This window comes from Monopterus albus, unplaced genomic scaffold (genome assembly GCF_001952655.1).
Source record: "Monopterus albus unplaced genomic scaffold, M_albus_1.0 scaffold108.1, whole genome shotgun sequence".
NCBI lineage: Eukaryota > Metazoa > Chordata > Actinopteri > Synbranchiformes > Synbranchidae > Monopterus > Monopterus albus.
The window spans coordinates 334,936-355,249 of NW_018127988.1; the positions used below are offsets into that span (position 1 = coordinate 334,936).

Consider the following 20,314-nt stretch of genomic DNA (forward strand, 5'->3'; position numbering starts at 1 on the left):
CACACAGCATCTTGCCAGCCAGCTGAGGTACACAAAGTCATTCTTGATCTTTTCACTCTGAATCAGCAGAAAAACCTGAAAGAAACATTAAATTAATGTAACACAATAGTCCATAAATCAGAATTAATACAAGTAAAAAAAGCAGTTATGTAGATGTTTGCTGAATTAAATACCTCTTCTGCCTCTTTGTAGTTGCCAAGGGCGGCTTTAGCCTGAGCATAGTTGAAGTTGAATGTATCGTCATTATAGAAGTAACCCTGTGGAAAAAAAGCAGTTATGCCTGCACAAAAAAGAAAAGTGCCTACATGTCCAGAAAGAGAGTAGAATATGTAGTAGTTCAAATCATGGAGAGTCTTTGTTTCAGCTCCATCTAACAAACTCATACTGTACCACAGTAATAACACTGTCATTCTTCACTGGAATACACCTTATAATGTGCGCCTTATATTGAGCAACACTAACCTTGACTGAATTGAGATATATGAGAACATCTTCAAACTGTCTCAAGAGGAAGAAGCAGGAGGCCATGCACTGTCTACCAGGAATAGTGTCTGAAAAGACAGAAAATGTCACACACACACACACACACACACACACACGCTCACGTGGTGCTTCTTTAAAGGAGTGATTCCATTCTATTCACTGTACCGCATTCGAGCCTCCAACCAACTGAAAGAACTGCTGAGCAATTTTCAAGTGTTCCCTCTGGAAGATAAAAACATAATGACACACCTTTGTCCCACTCCCACTGCTAAATATTGTTTGTATAACACTCCAAGTTTAACAGGAATACTCACTGATCCAATTTCTTGGCCCAGTGCAGCATTTACCACTCCTTTCAAAATATACTCCTGGAATTAATAAATGTACAGATACACACACACACATATATATATATATATATAAAATATACAAAAGCCAGATAATAAATTGGTTTGTAATAGAGCATAACCTACAAAGCCTCATAAACAGAATAGTTCTAGTAAAACATAGCCCCGATAATGATATTTACACCTGAAAGAACAAGTATAATTTCGCATAGAAGTTCAAGGTCACCTGAGGTGTGGTGGGGACCAAATCTTGGATGAGGTTGTAAGATTCCTGGACATCATCTGAAGTGTAAATTGGACCATATAAAGCCCCAAACTACAGAACATCTCCTCTGAAATCTGACACTTAAAACAACTACACATCAAATTACCTGCGACATGAAAACACAGATACTGAAATCACATTAAATGTGATAGTGTAAAGACTGGATGAGGAAGAACAGAACAATCATAATTAAACAAGAAAAAGAAAGAAAGAAAATATTAAAGAGCCCATGGCATGCTTTTTCTTGTTTTTTGACTTATCTACAATGTTACAATGGTGAATTATCATCTTAAACGTGACCTAAAGATCAAAAAATTAGGTGTTCGTATGTTCTAGTATTTCTATGCAGAAGTAACTCATTTTCCACTACCTGTTGGAATTTATTTCACTGCTGTGGGAATGTATGAGGTCGTAAGGGGGAAAACGCAACGACCTTGCAGCTACATGAAAGGGAGTGATGTTTCCACTTCTCAGTGGGACTTAACAGTAAGTTTTAAAAAAACACATGTTGTATGTCTGTTAATGCCTTGTTGTAATTGTTGTAAGGCTGGAGAAGTTACTATGTCTGCATTATGCCAGTTAAAATATGGGGGTTTTCAATTACCAGTACCCACTTTGTTTAGAGTGTCACACATCTCTTTTCATTGGTACATATACCATTGTTTACCTATTTAGAAAGTCACTTTCGGCTTTTCCCGTTTAGGGGTCACCACATGTTGACATTTGGCACGTGTTTTACACCAGATGTCCTTCCTGACGCAACCCTGATTCGAACCCGGGGCACAGTGGTGAGAGCGCTGCGCCTTAACTAGCCTAGCTAGCCTACCGTTGTTTACCTATTTGTGGAGGAGAAATTCATATTAATTCATGCTGTTCGCTGTGCTGTCCACTTGCCACACAACACCGGCAGCAGGAACTGTGCTCGTTCACAAACGATCCCCTCCTTTTAAGGCAGAGGCTCTCTGGCTCTATGATTCTGAAACAATTGCAAACTATTTGGAGTTATGAGGGGTGCCAAGCTAATCTAGAGGTACCCAAAATTAAATATTAAATAGCTGGAAATGAGCAAAATGAGCATGCCGTGGGCACTTTAAATAAGCCAAAGTATTTCATAAAAATATGTGATTTAAATGAAACTGAGAGAATACTAAAATATGTTCTTATACTGCATTTGGGCATTCATAACTTATTTGCATTGCACCTGTAAATAAAAGTATACAGATACTATATCTTCAGTTACAGTAAAATTGTATTGATGCATTTAAATAGAAATCTTTTCCTTGGTGTTGTTCGTTCCAGAAAACTGCAATGCCACAGATACGCACCTTGTCTGAGATAGTAGATGACCAGGTTGAGTCTGGCCTCGGGGAACACATCGATCAGAGGAGGCAGCACCTGCAATGCCCCCTCCCCACCACGAAACACCACCTGCAGTACACAGGGGAGAGATTCAGAGTGTGGAAATCTAGCAAGTAATTCTCTAGTGTACACACTCATTGAGAGCTTGTGAAGGGCTTACCAGGTTGTGCTGGATAAGCTCCTTAGCAAACTCAAAAGAGCAGGAGGAGATGTCAATTAGGTTCTTCAACTCAGCCTGAGAAGTAGAGAGAGTGCACACATGAAGTCTAACCTACCACCAGTTACTCTCCACAAGAAAAAGAAAAGGACATCCAGGTACTGACTCAGCTGTAATGGAGCTTCCAAGTTTAAAAAAAAAAAAAAGCAGTGTTCCAGTAAAAGCCCAAATATTGTACATTAATGCCACTATTTTTTTTTCTCCACATTGAGTTATTGGTGCACTGTGACACAGGGACAAACAATAAGTTTGGTAATAAAAATGCAATAAATTCAAGATTATATTTCCCTTTTTGGAAATCAATTTGGCAACTTTATTTAATTGTTAAATTGAAATAAGCTGTCTTTTTATATTTTCCCTTTCCACTTTCTAAATGAAACATTTTTAAATGGTTATCTTTACAACAGACTAAACACAAAATATAACTAGAATTAATGTTTCACGGTTGTATGCCTCCACCCACCAGTTAAACTGACAAGAATTGGACAAATGTGAAGTTACTGTGACCTTTGATAACCAAAATTTAACCAGTTCATCCTTGTGGACATTTGTGCCAAATTTGAAGAAATTCTCTCAAGGTGTTCCTGAGATATCATGTTCACGAAAATGGGCCAGACTTATGTACGGACATACAGTATGGATGTACCGACATACTGACGGACGACCCGAAAACATAATGCCTCTGGCTACAGCTATTGCCAGCACAGTGGCATAAAAATGTATGTATGAGACTGTGAAAATGTGTCACTATGAAAAACCACCAAAATATCAATGAGGGTATGCAGTTTTCAGACAGTGGGTACCTCTGCTGCCTTGCCGTTGTAAAGCCTGAAGTGGTTGCAGGCCTTCAGGTTGAGGGCAATAGTGGAGTCGGGGATACTCTGCAGGTATACAGCCAATACTTCCTGGGACACATCATAGTAGTCCAGCTTATAGTAACACAGAGCAACATACACTTTCAGGGCCAGGAACTCTCTGCAAAGACCATATGAGTAAGATGAATAAGGGGTGAAATGTGGTTTCAGAGTTACTTCTTACAAGATGCTTCTAATTTAAAAAATAAACATTAAAGAGCTGCGGCAGAGGCCTACAACTAAAGCTGGCAGAGCTGTTGTCAGCCTAGTTAAAAAAAGTGCACCTTGGCCCAGAGTTGCCACAGAATATTTACTGAAATCAAAGTCTTTCATTTTCATTTCCTTACCCTTGCTACTACAGATACAGTACATCAGTGTTATAGAAAAAAAAAAGCTAGCTCAGCATGTCTGCAGCAGTGACACTTGAATTATCTTTTTGGTTTCATAAGGCATGAAGCACATAAAATCGAATACTCTTCCATTAACAACTAACTGTTGCCAAGGTGGTGCTAGGACAGTACATGCACCCAAGTACAGGACTGTAAAGCTGGTTTAAGTGTGTAAAGCACAGACCTGTTCTGCAGTAGAAGGCGTTTATAGATGTCTATAGCTTCCTGGTAGTGGGACCGCATGTAGTGAATGGATCCCAGGCTCAGCTGGTCCTCTGTCACATCCTCCAGGTTCTGGTGGAAACTCATCAGCCTCCTCTCATCATTGAACTAAGTCACAATATGAAGACAACAGGAAAACTTGACACATAGATTCGATCAGGATTATAAACATGGTATGATCCTGGGGGCAAGCTACCCCTAGGAACAAACCGGTCATAAAAAATAGAAATACACATACAGACTTAAGACACAAAGAAGAAAAGTTTAATACCAGGAATTTTATCATGTCTTTGTTTAAATAAAAGTTGAAATTATACACACAGGGAGAAGATCATGGAAATCTATCATAAAAACAACAGAAATACCTCTAAGATTTCCTTATTAAAGAGTTCATACTGATTTAATGCTTCTCTAATATTAAATACAGCATATAAACATATATGTATGTACATGCATGCAATTAACTGTGACTGAATAAGGACAGATACAACAAGTAAACAAATAATAGAGAAATATTTATTTTCCAACCTTGTGAGCCAAATGGAAGAGCAGCCGGTTTTGGAGGGGGGACACTGGCCCTACAGAGAACAAGAGAAACCAAATGTACAGTGCCTTGCGAAAGTATTCGGCCCCCTTGAACTTTGCGACCTTTTGCCACATTTCAGGCTTCAAACTTAAAGATATAAAACTGTAATTTTTTGTGAAGAATCAACAACAAGTGGGACACAATCATGAAGTGGAACGAAATTTATTGGATATTTCAAACTTTTTTAACAAATAAAAAACTGAATAATTGGGCGTGCAAAATTATTCAGCCCCCTTAAGTTAATACTTTGTAGCGCCACCTTTTGCTGCGATTACAGCTGTAAGTCGCTTGGGGTATGTCTCTAACAGTTTTGCACATCAAGAGACTGAAATTTTTGCCCATTCCTCCTTGCAAAACAGCTCAAGCTCAGTGAGGTTGGATGGAGAGCGTTTGTGAACAGCAGTTTTCAGTTCTTTCCACAGATTCTCAATTGGATTCAGGTCTGGACTTTGACTTGGCCATTCTAACACCTGGATATGTGTATTTGTGAACCATTCCATTGTAGATTTTGCTTTATGTTTTGGATCATTGTCGTGTTGGAAGACAAATCTCCGTCCCAGTCTCAGGTCTGTTGCAGACTCCATCAGGTTTCCTTCCAGAATGGTCCTGTATTTGGCTCCATCCATCTTCCCATCAATTCTAACCATCTTCCCTGTCCCTGCTGAAGAAAAGCAGGCCCAAACCATGATGCTGCCACCACCATGGTTGACAGTGGGGATGGTGTGTTCAGGGTGATGAGCTGTGTTGCTTTTACACCAAACATAACGTTTTGCATTGTTGCCAAAAAGTTCGATTTTGGTTTCATCTGACCAGAGCACCTTCTTCCACATGTTTGGTGTGTCTCCCAGGTGGCTTGTGGCAAACTTTAAACGACACTTTTTATGGATATCTTTAAGAAATGGCTTTCTTCTTGCCACTCTTCCATAAAGGCCAGATTTGTGCAGTATACGACTGATTGTTGTCCTATGGACAGAGTCTCCCACCTCAGCTGTAGATCTCTGCAGTTCATCCAGAGTGATCATGGGCCTCTTGGCTGCATCTCTGATCAGTCTTCTCCTTGTATGAGCTGAAAGTTTAGAGGGACGGCCAGGTCTTGGTAGATTTGCAGTGGTCTGATACTCCTTCCATTTCAATATTATCGCTTGCACAGTGCTCCTTGGGATGTTTAAAGCTTGGGAAATCTTTTTGTATCCAAATCCGGCTTTAAACTTCTCCACAACAGTATCTCGGACCTGCCTGGTGTGTTCCTTGTTCTTCATGATGCTCTCTGCGCTTTAAACGGACCTCTGAGACTATCACAGTGCAGTAGACAGCAAAACACAGAGGCACAATTCATTAATACCATAACTCTGCTCTCAGCAGTCACATCATCAACGGCATTGTAATATGATCTGACATGGAAGTTATGAAAATTACATAGTGATTGGGAAGTGGTTTAGAAGGATCTAAAAACATACACCAATCCCACTGAGAAACATCTGCAAGATCTACTGAACAGAGGGCAACACAGAGAGACACATCTCTACATACCTAAAGTTCAGAAAAAGTCTTAAAATAAATGCTTCACCATGATAGAAGCCTACAAAATCAATATTAGACCACTTAAATATGTAGGACCAAACCGGTAGAAATTCTGGGTGTGATATTTCTATTATTCTTTGTTGACTTTTATGTAGATCTTATTTGATTAAGAACTACAGAGTGCATAACTGAAAATTCACACACACAATTACTAATATTCAGGCTCTTGGGCTCCATAATATCCTGTGACAGCAATTAGGTCCCATTTGGTTAAAAAATTAAAACCACAGACTAGTTTTCAGATATATGCACTCAGTTGAAACACCTACCTTTGGATGCAGCCTCTTCAGCCTCTTTATAGAGCCCCAGAAAAAACATGGCACAGGCCAGATAGACCCACACCTCAGCAGGACATTCTGGTTTCATTGTCAGAGTCTTGTATTCCTGTCAGGCCATGATTAAGATTACGATTAGGATTAAGACCGTGGCCAGGGGCCGGGTCTCTCTTATCCATTTAATAGAAATTGTTAAGCATTCAGAATTATTAAATAATGCATTTAGGGTTATGCAAGATATTGTGTGCCCAGCTACACAAATTTATTCAGACATACACACATACATTACCTCCATAGCCCTCTTGTAATCACCCAGGTGAAAAGCACAGTAGCCAATCCAGAGGTCTGCATGCTCCTCTTTTTCTCCAATACTTTTCTGAAACTGGAGATGACACAGCAACATGTCAGCAGCCCCTGTAATACAGTGTTGTCTGTAGCATAGGTGTGGGAGTGATATCTATGAATCTTTAATTCTAGGGCTATACAGGATCATCTGCAGGGGGGGGCAGTAGTAAAGAAAAACATTAAGACCCTCTTTTAAAGTAAAGTTGGCAGTTGCTTGTGATCCATGAATGCTTCTCAACATGACATTTGTAAACTTGTCCCTTATAGTAAAGTGTGTCCCTTTAAAATGTTCCGTAAAACCCTTGGCATGTAATTATTATGTGTATTTACCTGTGATTTCGATTGACAAGTTTTTCCTTAAGTTATGTATGAAAGTAACTTAAGTTACCTCTAACAGTGTCAAGGCCCCCAGGTAGTCTCTCTGTTGCACGTAATCTTCCAGGCGGGGAACCCTTGTTTTGTTCTTCTGTTTCTCACTGATGCTCGCAGGTGTCTCTCCTCCAATGGCTGGCTTCACGCGAGAGAGGATCTGCCAAGATACAAAACCAACATTTGACTTTCTCAGCTTAACACATAACTCAGTGAGTTTAAATGGCGTGGCGTACACGACTGTTTAAAACACATCAATATATGACAATGGTACTGGGCCGTTTGCATAAACAATAGTTAACTCACCATGTCGACGAGTCCTCCCTGAAGCGACTTGTTTTATCACTAAATTAATGTTAACAGTTACCTTAGATAACGTTGGGTGTTTCTATGAAAACGCACGTTATGTTCGCTACCGCTCCTTGCGTTTTATCTCGCTAGTTAGTTTCAACCTCTATTGAAATCAACTAAATAACGCTACAAACACAAATTAAATTCTCCTACAACAATTTTGGCCGTTATAAACATGATAAAATGTACTAGTTTTCATTTATCTCGTAGAGAGTGTTGCCAAGACGTTAGTTAGCATTAACTAGTCAATATGTAGCTGCGTAGATTACTTTTTCCGCTCTGGTATTTTCAAAGTAAAAGCACAAGTACAATGGCTAGTATTATAGTCAGTGCTGTTAGATCCATTATATAGCAGTGCTAGACAAATAAATTCTTTAAAAATCATACAATGTGATTTCCTGACATTTTTTTTAATTCTGTCTCTCAGAGTGGGAATGCACCTACAATGTGAATTTCAGACCCCTCCATGATTTCTAAGTGGGAGAACTTGCAAAATCGCAGGGTGTTCAAATACTTCTAAAGCTATAAAATAAATGTAGTGGAATAAAAAGTATACAATATTTGCCTCTAAAATGTAGTGATGTTGAAGTATGAGATAGCATAAAATGAAATATTCAAGCATAGTACAGATAGTCTACCTCAAAATTCCACTTAATTATAGTACTTATAAGCCTAGTTACCACTGGCTGGCATGTAGGCTATTCAAAGTGACGTGTTGAAATCAGATAAGATGCATTATGCCGCCATATGAGCCGGCCAAACCTAGTTTAAGATTGTAGTTGAAGGAGGAGAACACTGGCCTAGCATTTTATTTATTTTGATGTCAAACGGTGTTTGGCGCTCAACAGGAAACAGTTCAGCTCTTCTGTGTTGAACGTGACTTAGTGGTTTGGTCTTTGTTGCTTAGCAACGGAATAGAGCGAAACGTCGGCAATGCCCAAAAAAAACATTTGAATTTTGACACAATATAAAAGAAACAGCTATAACATATATCAATAAACCACTTTAATGAAACATCACATAGCTCTTTGCTGTTTATGTGTAGTTTTAAATCTTGAATTTTTAACCTTATTTTGAAGAATGCCCCAGTGGCCTAATGGATAAGGCACTGGCCTCCTAAGCCAGGGATTGTGGGTTCGAGTCCCATCTGGGGTGTTAAGTTTTCAAGCACACCAATGTGCATGTCGCGGGGTGCAAGTGTTATAGTCTCCTCTGAGTGTGAGCTGTTCATTTACACTGATACTCTTAACCAACCCTTCCATTCCACCAAGTAAGCTCTGCAAACAAGTGGTAATTCATAGAAATTAAAATGATCAGGGTTAATGTAACTTCTTTATATTAATAGTATTTTCAGCAATATCCATACATAGATTATAACCAATTGCACATTTCTTTGCATTCTTCTGCATTTTCACAATAATTAATTTGACTGTGGAGCAGCCCCAGTTTGATTTGTCTATCAACAAATCATAAATTCACCTGTTTTGTACCTCATAAAGCCACAAAAGACAAATTCTCCAATTGCTTGGAAATTGTATTGTGCAATGTATAGCTGGTGGTGACACACCTGCCTCTATTATTCATGAGCTTTGATAAACAACTGAACTGAATGTGGCATCTCTTCTTTTTGTTAAACATTTACTAGGACATAAGCACATAGTCATCAATTAATATGCCAGTTATTTTCTTAACTAAAACATTAACTGTGATCCAAAAGCCTCTTTTGTGACGACAGTCCAAAGCTCAAAGAAGTTTGTCATTTTACATATGCTTTTACTTATTTGTTTTGTTTGCCAGTCAATGCAGCAGGCAGTGCTGTAAGGTTCAGGACTGTAATGTCCCCACTGTGTCAAGGGCCCTACATCTCCGACCACCAGGAAGGCGGCATGTGATGAGGAGAGCCCGTTTCTCAGGCCTCTTCTTTTCTGAAGTTTATACTTAGTGTCGCAGCCTGTGGTCCACTGGAATATGAAGTCCCTTTAGTGACTTGTTGAAGATGACAGGTGCCCAGTGATTTTGATGAGCTGGCCCTAAGCACATCTGGACTACCAGTGTTCAAAACTAAATCACTAGACCTGGGACTGCCAGGAAAGACTCAGCTTCATCTGCTATTGAGTGTCATTCATGTTATTTAAGTTTTCAACAACAAAATGACAGTTTTGTAGAAATATAATCTACTACCATTTGGTTCAGAAGTGTGAAATGTAGGACCATTAGACTGAAAAACTTTTCCTCTGCTATCAAACTCCTAAACAGCTGAGGAGTTTATTATCAGGAAATACGTGATTTACTGTTTACATTCTCAGTTTGCACATGCATAATTGCACAATGACTGTTGACTGCTGCACATGCTGCTCGCATGCAGCATACATTGTTATATTCTTATATATTTTTTATTATATTGCTGCATCTGTTGCTGCTTAAAGTGCCTTAGATTTAGTGTTACTTAATTATCTACTTTATATTTCATTTGTGTTTTGTGGCATTCATGTGGACAGCAAAGTAAGAATTTCACTGTACAAGGAAACATGTTTCCTAACTGTGCATATGACAAAATAAACACTTCGAACGTTGTACTATTATGATTAGGTCAAATATGTGTTGTGATTTTAAACTGGCTTTGGCTGTGCAGCAGCCAAACCTCGTGACTCTCTGCTGATGTTTAATAGCAGTGTGCATACTCTGGTTTGTTAACATGGTTGATATTTTAGTTGGTATGGTTGATGGAGTAGTTGCTATCAAGAAATACAGAATGTGATATTCATTAAAAACACAACAAAGCAAAAGTCAACCTCCTCTTGATTTCTAATAACAAATGCTCATTTCGCAATGAGCATTCCTTTGTCTGTCTGCATTGTTTACTGCCTGTCTGTACTACTTATTTTGCATTGTTTGGACTGTTTGTTGCTTGGTAATACTGATTATTTTGTTATATTACACAGCCTTATGCTGGTTTACTTGCCCCTTGCATGGGGATATGTACATACACATTGAGAGCCGATGTACCAGAGTCAAACTCCTCGTGTGTCCGACACACCCGGCCAATAAAGCTGATTCTGACCGTAATAATATAGTCATGACAGGAGAAGGTGAAGAGAATCGACAAGGCAAAGTGTATGTGTGACTTAGGGCACAGTTTGTATTACACAGCAAACACCGAGGCATTTAGAAATCAACTCCTGTCACATTAACTTTCACCAGTTTAAAACACAGTGTACATCAAGTTGAAATGTGCAGCCTCACATCTCACTTTGTTCTGGAGATGGTCAGTGAGTCAGGCTGTAAGGAGCTATATTATACCTTTCTCTGTCACTAGACAACTTTCATCTAAAAACACTGGAATACCAAATTTACCGAATTCCAAAATACTTAATGATCCATTTTGCTCAGGTAGTTCAATCTTTCAATCTCTTCCACTCAGCATTGGGTCTATAAACACAATTTTCAATACATTATACATTTTTAATAACAATAATAAATATTTCTTCAAAACAGGTACACTGTACAAGCTACAAAAATATGACCATGTTTTATAACCAGTAGTTCTATATCAACTCAAATTCAAATATTTATAAATACGATGCTGGAAACTGTGAAGATCCATGTTTCTCCAGCACTGATATGGAGCATGTGTCATTTTTAAAAACATAGTAGCACAACTGATGTTTTACTTACAGGCTTAATGTTCTGGAAATACAACAACAGGGCTAGGCTATTCATTTAACCACAAAATCCAAAGTATTTTAAAGATTTTGAAGTTCACCATCAAGCACAGGAAACAATGCAAACTGCATTGCTGTTTATGATTAAAGCTACCATGAGGAGTCTCTGTTAAGAAACAAACGCTGTGTTTACATTCAGTTTTTCACACCAAAGTAATCTGTATTACATACATGCTGGCTAGCTTGCCGTCTTCTCCTTCCTGTTCTTTGTTGTCACACTGCTACTTTTTGTTGTGTTATCACTGCCAACTATCAGCAAGCAGAGTATTGTGAACAGGGAGGCAGGATGGAGCATGTTGTTCCCATGAGCATAATATAAACAAAACAGGGACCCCATATAACTGTACATACATGCAACAATACTTCATAGCTTAAAAACCCCACAGGGTACCTTTAAGTCCACAAAATACTGAAGCATTTCAATTACAAAACTCATAAAAATCCACAAAATCCTGCACTGACTGAGATGCCAGCAGTTCTGAATATATTTCAGCAACAGATGTAAATATCATTACTTCCTTAAAAAGTACATCTGGTTTCACTATGCTGAGGGCAAAGTGCCTCTCAGTGGCATGTGACATTTAAATTGTTTGGTGCAGTATGGCAACAAAGGCTTTATTGTAACTACTGAAGTTAGCCTAGTTAGCCTTTTATTCCTATAATGCAGCTGCGAGAGTGCTTCAGATCATCTGAGCCAAAATCAAATACAAATCTAGGTCTGCTTGTCAATTCATATCAACTGTCAAGTAAGAGGCATTGCTCAGTCTTAACTACGGCAGAAGCCAGAGCTCCTCTGTCTCTCTGCAGAGCTTTGCTTTTGGTTACCTCAACACAGCCGCTTGCGGAGTGTCCCCATTTGTCTTGACAGTGTTTTCAATGACCCTGTCAAAGGCGACTGTGCTGCCCAACAGAATGACAGGTGCTCTGTCAGGGGCATGTTTTCCGTAGTAGCGATACCATAGGGTGTCCAGACATGAACAGTAAGAGGAGTTTGACAGTAAGGAGTGTCCAACAGTCCAACATATTGACAGAAGAGTGTGTCAGGTGTATCTCATTAGTGTCAAACTTACAGACACAAACAGGCTCATTTTCACAAACATTTAAATAACAGCGTGCACACACGCGCGCACGCACGCACGCACGCGCACACACACACACACACGCACACACACATCTTTCTCTTTTAATCCATTTATCCACATATGGCTCTTTGCTAAAAAGCCTGGCAGTGTTGCTTCACTCTGTAAACTTCTCACCTTCCTTTTCTTTTTGCATGAGGTTTTCAATGATTAAATAAATTATTTGCCAATTTTCCTTTCTGCTTTCTCATGCCTTAACACCATGGCTCTTCAGGATTTTAGGCCCATTTGAGCCATCAGCTGTTCGTAGACAGTCCAGGCCATTGCAGCCATCAGAGTGCGTCGAAGGGACCTGGGTACAGTGCCACGAAAAAACCCGCCTATGCCATTCTCCTGGGAGAGGACAAAGCAGGAGAGCCCAATATATAATAAGATACTGGTTTAGTGACACAGCGTCACACTTAAAAATACATGCAGAAATACAAAATCTTACTACTGTAACTAACTGAACACACACCGTGTAGATGTAGCGGACAGCATCTGCCATGCTCCAGTGGGACTGCCTGACTTGAATGTGGGTTTTTACCACATCTGCAGGCTGTGTGACCAGTGACGCCATGACACCTGCCATCACTCCACAGCTGAAGTTCACCAGTGGGGAGTAGGCCGACGAAGTCACCTCTGAGAGAAGAGAAACCAGGTATTAATAAAAAAGTACAAGACTCATGTGAGCCACACTGTTAATTATAGCACAGTGTTATTTAACCACATTAAACAAACATTTCTGGTAAAAATCGCTTAAATTTGGTTTTAAACAACTGTGACCAACACTGAAGAGGACATCATGTCTTTAGCATACCTGGACTGCTGTTTTTTGTATTGCTACGTGATATATTTAAGATAATATCAAGCCAGTGCGTCTGTTTAGCTTTACAGGGGCAGGCATAGGAAGGGGGTACAATCTCATATTCCAAAAAAAAAATAGTTTTAGCAAAAGAGTGGAGCTCTGGACAGGATCTCACTGAAACAAACATAAACAGTTTCCTCATGTTTCCATCCAAATATAGTACAAATCTATACCAAAATGTTTAGATTAATTTGCAGAAGAAAGTGCAAATTAATGCACATTTTAATCCACTACTATTAAACAAATATTAGGTGTTGGTTTATCGAGAAACAGTTGCTGGTGCTACTTCTGTCATTGCGTCATCATTGCAGAAGAAGTAGTTGCACTAAGACAATGAGACCGAACAAAAGGAACAGTCAAACCTCAAACTGGGGGGAAGAAAAAAAAACTTGCACTGATGTTATGTATTTACTTGAGGAAGATGGCTCAGGAGGTAGAGCGGTCATCCCCTAACCGGAAGGTCAGTGGTTCGATTCCTGTTCTCCCCAGTCCATGTATGTCCTTGGACAAGACACTGAACCTCAAGTGTCTCTTGATGACCAGAGCAGTGCTTTGCAGGGACAGCACCACTATCTGTGTGTGTGTGTTTATTTTTTTATTATTCTTAATAGATTGAGAATGCACATTAAATAAAGCAGGTGGATGGAAACACACTTGCTAGCCATCTGGACCACTTTAAGAGGCCAAAAACTCAAAAGCATAGTATACATTTAGTTGACTTTTCTATGAAATAGTACTCCACATTTTAATGACTTCCACTGTGATTTCCTAATGCAGTATGGCTCTCACCTTGAGGCAGCGCCCTCTTGGCCTGGCTGTAGAACATGACGTAGATGCCAGAGAACGGAGCATCTCGCAGGAGCGTGGCTGTCAGCCCTGAGAACAGAGCCCTGACTCCCTCTGTCTTATACATATTCCTCAGAGCCCCGGCCACACTCAAGTAGTTGTAACAGCCACTCTGAAATTAAATATAAACATCTACAATGAATACAGGACATGTTTACACCATGGTTTTTATGACACTGGGACTAGGAAATGACCAGCTGGATACACGTCGACAGACTGTCGCTGTGGACTACCAGTTGAAAACTGTCATTCATTTATGAAAGCTAGGTGGAATGGTATTCCATTGGGCAAAGTGTCTCTTACTCATGGATACTTCATAGTTCATTAGCCACCATCTTTATTATCATCAGCTATGCTAAACGAATAGCCCTTCCTTTTTCTGGTGCTAAATAAGTGTCCCATGCAGACTGATATAATGTGTACTTCCAGTTCTTCATAGATGCACACAAGTCACACTACACATATTATTATTATTTGTCTTCACTCCTGTGCTCAGCAGTGCAGCCACCCACACTGGCCACATACAGCCAACCTTTGTAGCACTCACGATGGTGAATAACCTTTTAGAAAAATTCCCCCGTATCCAAATTACACCACCGGATTCCTGACAGCCGAGCGTATGAAAGCACACTGTGCTTAACATCAATGGTTTGATTCGGGTCATGGAGATTTGTCCCCCCTCCCCCATGTCTATTTCCATTTCCTGTCTGCCTCTCCACCACTATCTGATTAATAAAGCCAAAAATAAAACCAGTTGTTACCTATTAATAGTCACTGAAACATAACTAAAACAGTGTTAAGGTCCACAAATCATAAAACACATCCTAGGTCAGAGTGGCCCTGAAACCTCTCAGTATATAAAGAACCAGTCACTGACCTCAAAGCGAGTCTTGATGACAGTGAATGGCAGCATGCAGATGCCAGCTACAGTTCTGGCACCCGCTCCGAGCAGAACGGCCTCGCCAGCAGTGGGTGCCCGGTCCAGGAAGAAGCGCTGCTTCAGGGAGTAGTAGGTGCTGAAGTATATGCCCACCCCGGGGATGCAACGCACAAACGACTGCCAGAGAGAAATAAAAGTGTTTAACGTTTCTATCATTCAGCTTTTTGCTTAATGTGTTGCAGTTATAGGATGTAGAAAAACAAAAGCTAACCAAGAGTACAATACCATATATTTTGACAGCAGTAGTCTGACAACACATTTAACATCTTACTGTCATAATACTGAACAATCTTTAAAATCAAAAACATTCACATTTTTATTCACATTTTCACTTTATCACTTGTAAGACATGAAGTAATTTTTTTATTTTTTTGCTGTTCTGTCAGTTTCATGTAAGGGAAATAATACAATATTTGCAAATGCCATGACAGCCTTCTCCATTTCACTGTGTGGTGTTTAGCTGAAAAAACTTAGAAAAGAGTTCTGATGAAGCCTCTTGGATGAGAGGTGAAACGTCTTCGACCTAAAAACCTAGTTCAGTTGATTTTTCTACGTTTTTTCAGCTTACTATGACCCGGATGACTGAGAATCTGCACATACATGTTTGTGGTGTTTAGTTTAGTTTGAGGGTTCAGATCAGGTTCGGACAGAATTATGTGGCCCGATCCATGCTCTAATGCTAATGTTAGCTCAAAGTGTTGGCAGTTCTGTGCTGGACAACAAATGCCCTCACTGATTATTTCCTAACAACAGAATTTATAATTACAAAAATGACTGCAAATGATTAAACATCAGTTACTCACTGGTGAAATGCCCTTCCACAGACTGAAGAACGTCTCTGTCCTAACAACACTGACAAAAACACCAAACATCCCAACCCTCGGTGCACTGCAGGATGAAGTTTAGAAAGTTACAAACACATTTTAAGATACAAACATGTAACAACATACACATTAGAAACATCATTCCCGGCAGAAATTATTCTCTAGAAATTGGTGCTACAGCCTGTCCTCCATTTGTCTAATGCAGTTTAAAATATCCCCTTTTAGCGGTTTCCTGTTCCTGTCCTTAGTGAAAGTAATTGCAACCTAGCAGCCTGACAGTATGATTACATGGTGTGACTAACTGCCCTGTATGGGTCATAACAAGAGATTCAAACTGGCATTGCCTGCAATCTTTGTCCTACCATGCTCTGTGTGTGTGTGTGTGTGTGTGTGTGTGTGTGTGTGTGTGTGTTTTTGCCATAATGACTGGATAGCATGATGCTTATCTGGGTGTATGAGTCAAAGTCAGAGGGAAAACAGGGACATGCAAAAAAAAGATAAAACTGAAGGCAGGCTGATGTATATGTGTTTGTAGGTGAAATATGTAAAACATCAGCGTTTCCATGTTCGCACACATAATGAAATGTGTCTGTGTGTTATGCGTCCACACACCCCGGCTTGGTATTGTTTTGCAGGGTCTGCAGCCGTGTCTTCACCAGGTCCAAAGGCTGGAAGAGCAGTGTAGAGCAGGTGCCACTAAGAGAGCCGCACATAAAGGCTTTGAGAGCTGGGTGAGCCTGGATGAGAGACAACAGAGAACGGAGACAGAGAGATGGAAAGAAAGAGAGAATGGGGATGGGGGAACAGCAAGGAGAGGACACAAGAAAGAGAAGTGACAGGAGAAAGAAATGGCGGACAGAGAGCGCAGAGAGTGGACCAGGAAACAGACAGAGAAGGGAGATAAGGCCAGGAGATATATAGAGGGTTAGTTGCAGTGTAAAAAGCAGTTTCTGAAAATGCACCCAGCCACATCTTTCTTGGCACTGGTCACCTCTTGTGTAACGCCACAGAAACGGTATCCAAAAAAACCCCCTATCTGCATCAAAAATACAGGACTTTAATTTGAATAAAAAGATGCCTATGACTTTTTGATTACAAAAATCCAAGCTGTAAACAGAGGAGAGGTCAGATCTCCACACCACGAAGATGATGATGTGCAGAGACAGCCCACACATACAAACACACACAGGAGCTGTTGAGATTAAACTGAGACTCAACATCATCTGTGGTTACATGCCTCATGGACAAACAGGCAGCGAGGGCACGAGACACAGACGTGCACAGATACACGATACATTTAGCTGCATCTGAAGGTTATATAAATGGGGGATGCTTCATTTACAGCAATAACAACCACAACTGTAGCAACAGTAACAACACAAAATAAACCACCTGCAGGATAGATAAAATGTCTCCTATAAACACGATTGAGTACATTCTATATGGTGCATCTACACACACTCGTGCCACTTTAATGCACACATTACGTACAAATACACACTCCTACCTTCCCCAGTGCTCCTGGGGCTTGGCTCTGAGTATCCTGTTTTTCCTGCATTTTCCCTTCTTTCACCTCCTTTTCTCTGTGATGCTGCTGTTACAGAGAGCATATTACAAAACAAACCCCCATCTCTCTCACAAACCTTCTCCCTCTCTAACCCATACAAGCTGTCTCCTGCTATTCATCCTCCCTCCCTCTCCCAAAGCAGAAGCTTAATCAAGCCAGAATTTTTCTATTGGCTTCTATCTTTATTTTTCTAAGACACACTCATACATCTGTATTTCAGTAGCATGTTTGTCAAACAGATGAAGTGGCTGTTCGTGTGTGTGTAAATGTCGGTCACATAAAAAGTATGTAAAACGTGTATTTTGCACAAGTAGCCAGCTACAAATCTGCTTGCAATTATGTAACTCTCCAAGCTGATGAGACAGCACAATTTCTCCTCAAAGATCCCAATATTTAATTTAATCATCATCAAAATAACCTGTCTTTGTATTTCACACATAATTTACTACATCTCAGCTGACACTGTGCGGTATTAACTGTTGTGTCATGAAGATGGACCGGCTATTCTTTTTTTTTTTTTTAATCATTAATCAACGGATGGTAGCTTGGTCGCCAGTCATATGTTTAAAGGTAAATGTGTAACCGCAGAATATTAGTATGATGTCTCAACACGCACGCAAACAGTATTACAATTACTTAACACAAAGATATTCCCACAAATAATAACTATATTGGAAAAAAATGGTAATAAAACAAGGGCTGATTCAACTACTACGAGACAGACTAAGCATGACTATAACAAACAGCGACAACAGCCCGGCAGCAAAAACACTCACCGCTAACTCCATCTTTGACCTGGATGCTGAGTCGGAAGAGTCCACTTTCTCCCCTGCTGCTGTCACAGTTTCACACTGGTTAATTTCAGCAAATGTTACTAAAGGACGGAAAATTAGATTGCAACCATTAGTTACATTTTGAAACAAAAAGGTTGTAAAGTGCCTACGCCGGTAGCTGCAAGCTAGGTTAGCTAGCTGGTATGGTAATGTGACAGTGTCATCAGCCATCAGGCTAACGAACACTGACAAGCCGGATGCTTCCAAGTCAGACCCACAAATAACAGTATACGTTAACGTTACTTTAAAGACAAGTGCCATAAACACCATCCTATCAGTCAGTTTGGGGGGAAAAATCCCCGCCTAATCAATCAACCAAATACGATACACTGCTGGTCTAGCTAGCTAAGTAGAATGTTAACGCTAGCTCTTCTTACCTGACATCAAGGTCTGTTAAGGACTGATGGAGGTGAGAGTCACCCCAGCCAGCTTCAGAAACGTCATATTTACTGTGACAATCTACGGTCGTTTCCAAATGTCAGACGTTAACATTAAACACTTTAGCGTTAGCTACTTGCCAGCCTCATACAGAACTTTCTGGTAAGGCTAGTCAGCTATAACATCAGTAGCAGCACACGCCCATAAGTTTAACTTTAGTCTGGCTCACTTCTGTTAACAAGCAACGCAGTCAATGTCCTGACATTAATGCTGCCCCAAAAGTCCCTTTTGCCAGTGAAATAACAAACCCCAGCACCGAATGTTATACAACAATGACTAACGTCAACGTTGACGTTACCTACTACTGCTACGAATGTTAGCATGTGACTAGCAAAGTAGGAGTTCTTCTTCTTCTTCTTCTTCTTCTTCTTCTCCTCCTCCCCCTCCTCCTTCTTCTTCTCCTCCGGTAAAGTTCAACTCCAGTGCAGCATCAATGAACATTATCACTCAGTCAGTCAGTCTCACTCACTCTCACTCTCACACACACACACACACACACACACACACACACACACACACACTCGTTATAATGTAAAGTGAATAAAATGTGGGGTCTGTGTGCGACCTCTGCATTAAGGCAGATATGCAACTACAGTATGGAGTTCATATTCTGCCGTCTTAGCTTGCATTTCCTAGACAACAAGCCGGCAGTACACACACACAAACACACAGCATTTCTAAGAGCAGTCTCAGGGTGTCGCAGTCGTCCTATGTTTCAGTCCCGAGTATGGGATGTCTACAGCTATTGGCAAGTTTTGGCACTCCTGGACAAATGACATTTTGCTCATATACAGTGGGTACGGAAAGTATTCAGACCCCCTTAAAATTTTCACTCTTTGTTATATTGCAGCCATATGCTAAAATCATTTAAGTTCATTGTTTTTCCTCATTAATGTACACACAGCACCCCATATTGACAGAAAAACACAGAATTTGACATTTTTGCAGATTTATTAAAAAAGAAAAACTGAAATATCACATGGTCATAAGTATTCAGACCCTTTGCTCAGTATTTAGTAGAAGCACCCTTTTGAGCTAATACAGCCATGAGTCTTTTTGGGAATGATGCAACAAGTTTTTCACACCTGCATTTGGGGATCCTCTGCCATTCCTCCTTGCAGATCCTCTCCAGTGCTGTCAGGTTGGATGGTAAACGTTGGTCGTCATGTTTAACATGTCATTTTGCTTCAGTGGCATTTTGGTCTGTTTCACCCAGATAGATGAGTCGGTGTGAAAATGTGGGAAAGATGGTCAAAAATGTGATTTAATGTGCTTCTCTTAAAAGCAGTTGTAGGTTTGGTGGTTGAATAAAAATGGGAAGGAGAAAGCTGTGTGACCACACAAAGCAGTTTTGAGTTTTGAGATTCAGTAAATTTGCCACTTCCCCTTTTTTTAACTGTCTTCTTTTTTATGTGGTGTCAAATCTGTGAAAAAGAAAACATTTGTTTGTACATGACCCGGTTGTACTTTTCCTCAGATGCCTGGTAATATCTAACATCTTCAGAATGAATCTAA

The 20,314-nt window shown here is 40.0% G+C and overlaps 2 protein-coding genes and 1 non-coding gene across 5 annotated transcripts in view; 1 reads left to right on the forward strand and 2 right to left on the reverse strand.

Moving 5' to 3' along the window:
• The window catches only part of LOC109966295 (intraflagellar transport protein 56-like), an 11,264-nt gene extending 3,341 nt beyond the window's left edge, over nt 1-7,923 (reverse strand). Inside the window, 16 exon segments of the mRNA XM_020611039.1 lie at nt 6-75; nt 174-257; nt 463-551; nt 649-657; nt 660-705; nt 798-851; nt 1,057-1,112; nt 2,421-2,523; nt 2,615-2,689; nt 3,475-3,646; nt 4,099-4,244; nt 4,665-4,714; nt 6,573-6,687; nt 6,868-6,960; nt 7,312-7,452; nt 7,599-7,923. Coding sequence (XP_020466695.1) covers nt 6-75; nt 174-257; nt 463-551; nt 649-657; nt 660-705; nt 798-851; nt 1,057-1,112; nt 2,421-2,523; nt 2,615-2,689; nt 3,475-3,646; nt 4,099-4,244; nt 4,665-4,714; nt 6,573-6,687; nt 6,868-6,960; nt 7,312-7,452; nt 7,599-7,601 — 1,306 coding nt within the window. The 5' untranslated portion in view covers nt 7,602-7,923.
• Nucleotides 7,924-8,725: 802 nt separating this feature from the next.
• On the forward strand, nt 8,726-8,798 carry trnar-ccu (transfer RNA arginine (anticodon CCU)). Its single transcript has one exon. It is a non-coding gene; the product is annotated as a tRNA-Arg (tRNA).
• Nucleotides 8,799-12,505: 3,707 nt separating this feature from the next.
• Nucleotides 12,506-19,208, reverse strand: LOC109966287 (solute carrier family 25 member 38-B-like). Of its 3 annotated transcripts, none has more exons than XM_020611022.1 (8): nt 19,098-19,208; nt 18,305-18,402; nt 16,574-16,698; nt 15,941-16,025; nt 15,075-15,254; nt 14,141-14,309; nt 12,962-13,125; nt 12,506-12,837 (listed from the first exon to the last, which is right to left on the reverse strand). In XM_020611022.1, exons 1-8 carry the CDS (start codon nt 19,120-19,122, stop codon nt 12,715-12,717), a joined length of 969 nt encoding a protein of 322 aa, XP_020466678.1. In that variant the 5' UTR covers nt 19,123-19,208; the 3' UTR covers nt 12,506-12,714. The 3 variants fall into 3 exon arrangements, with proteins under 3 accessions (XP_020466678.1, XP_020466679.1, XP_020466680.1); XM_020611023.1 differs by having other exon boundaries at nt 18,739-19,170; XM_020611024.1 differs by lacking the exons at nt 18,305-18,402; nt 19,098-19,208 and adding an exon at nt 17,469-18,274.
• Nucleotides 19,209-20,314: the final 1,106 nt, after the last annotated feature.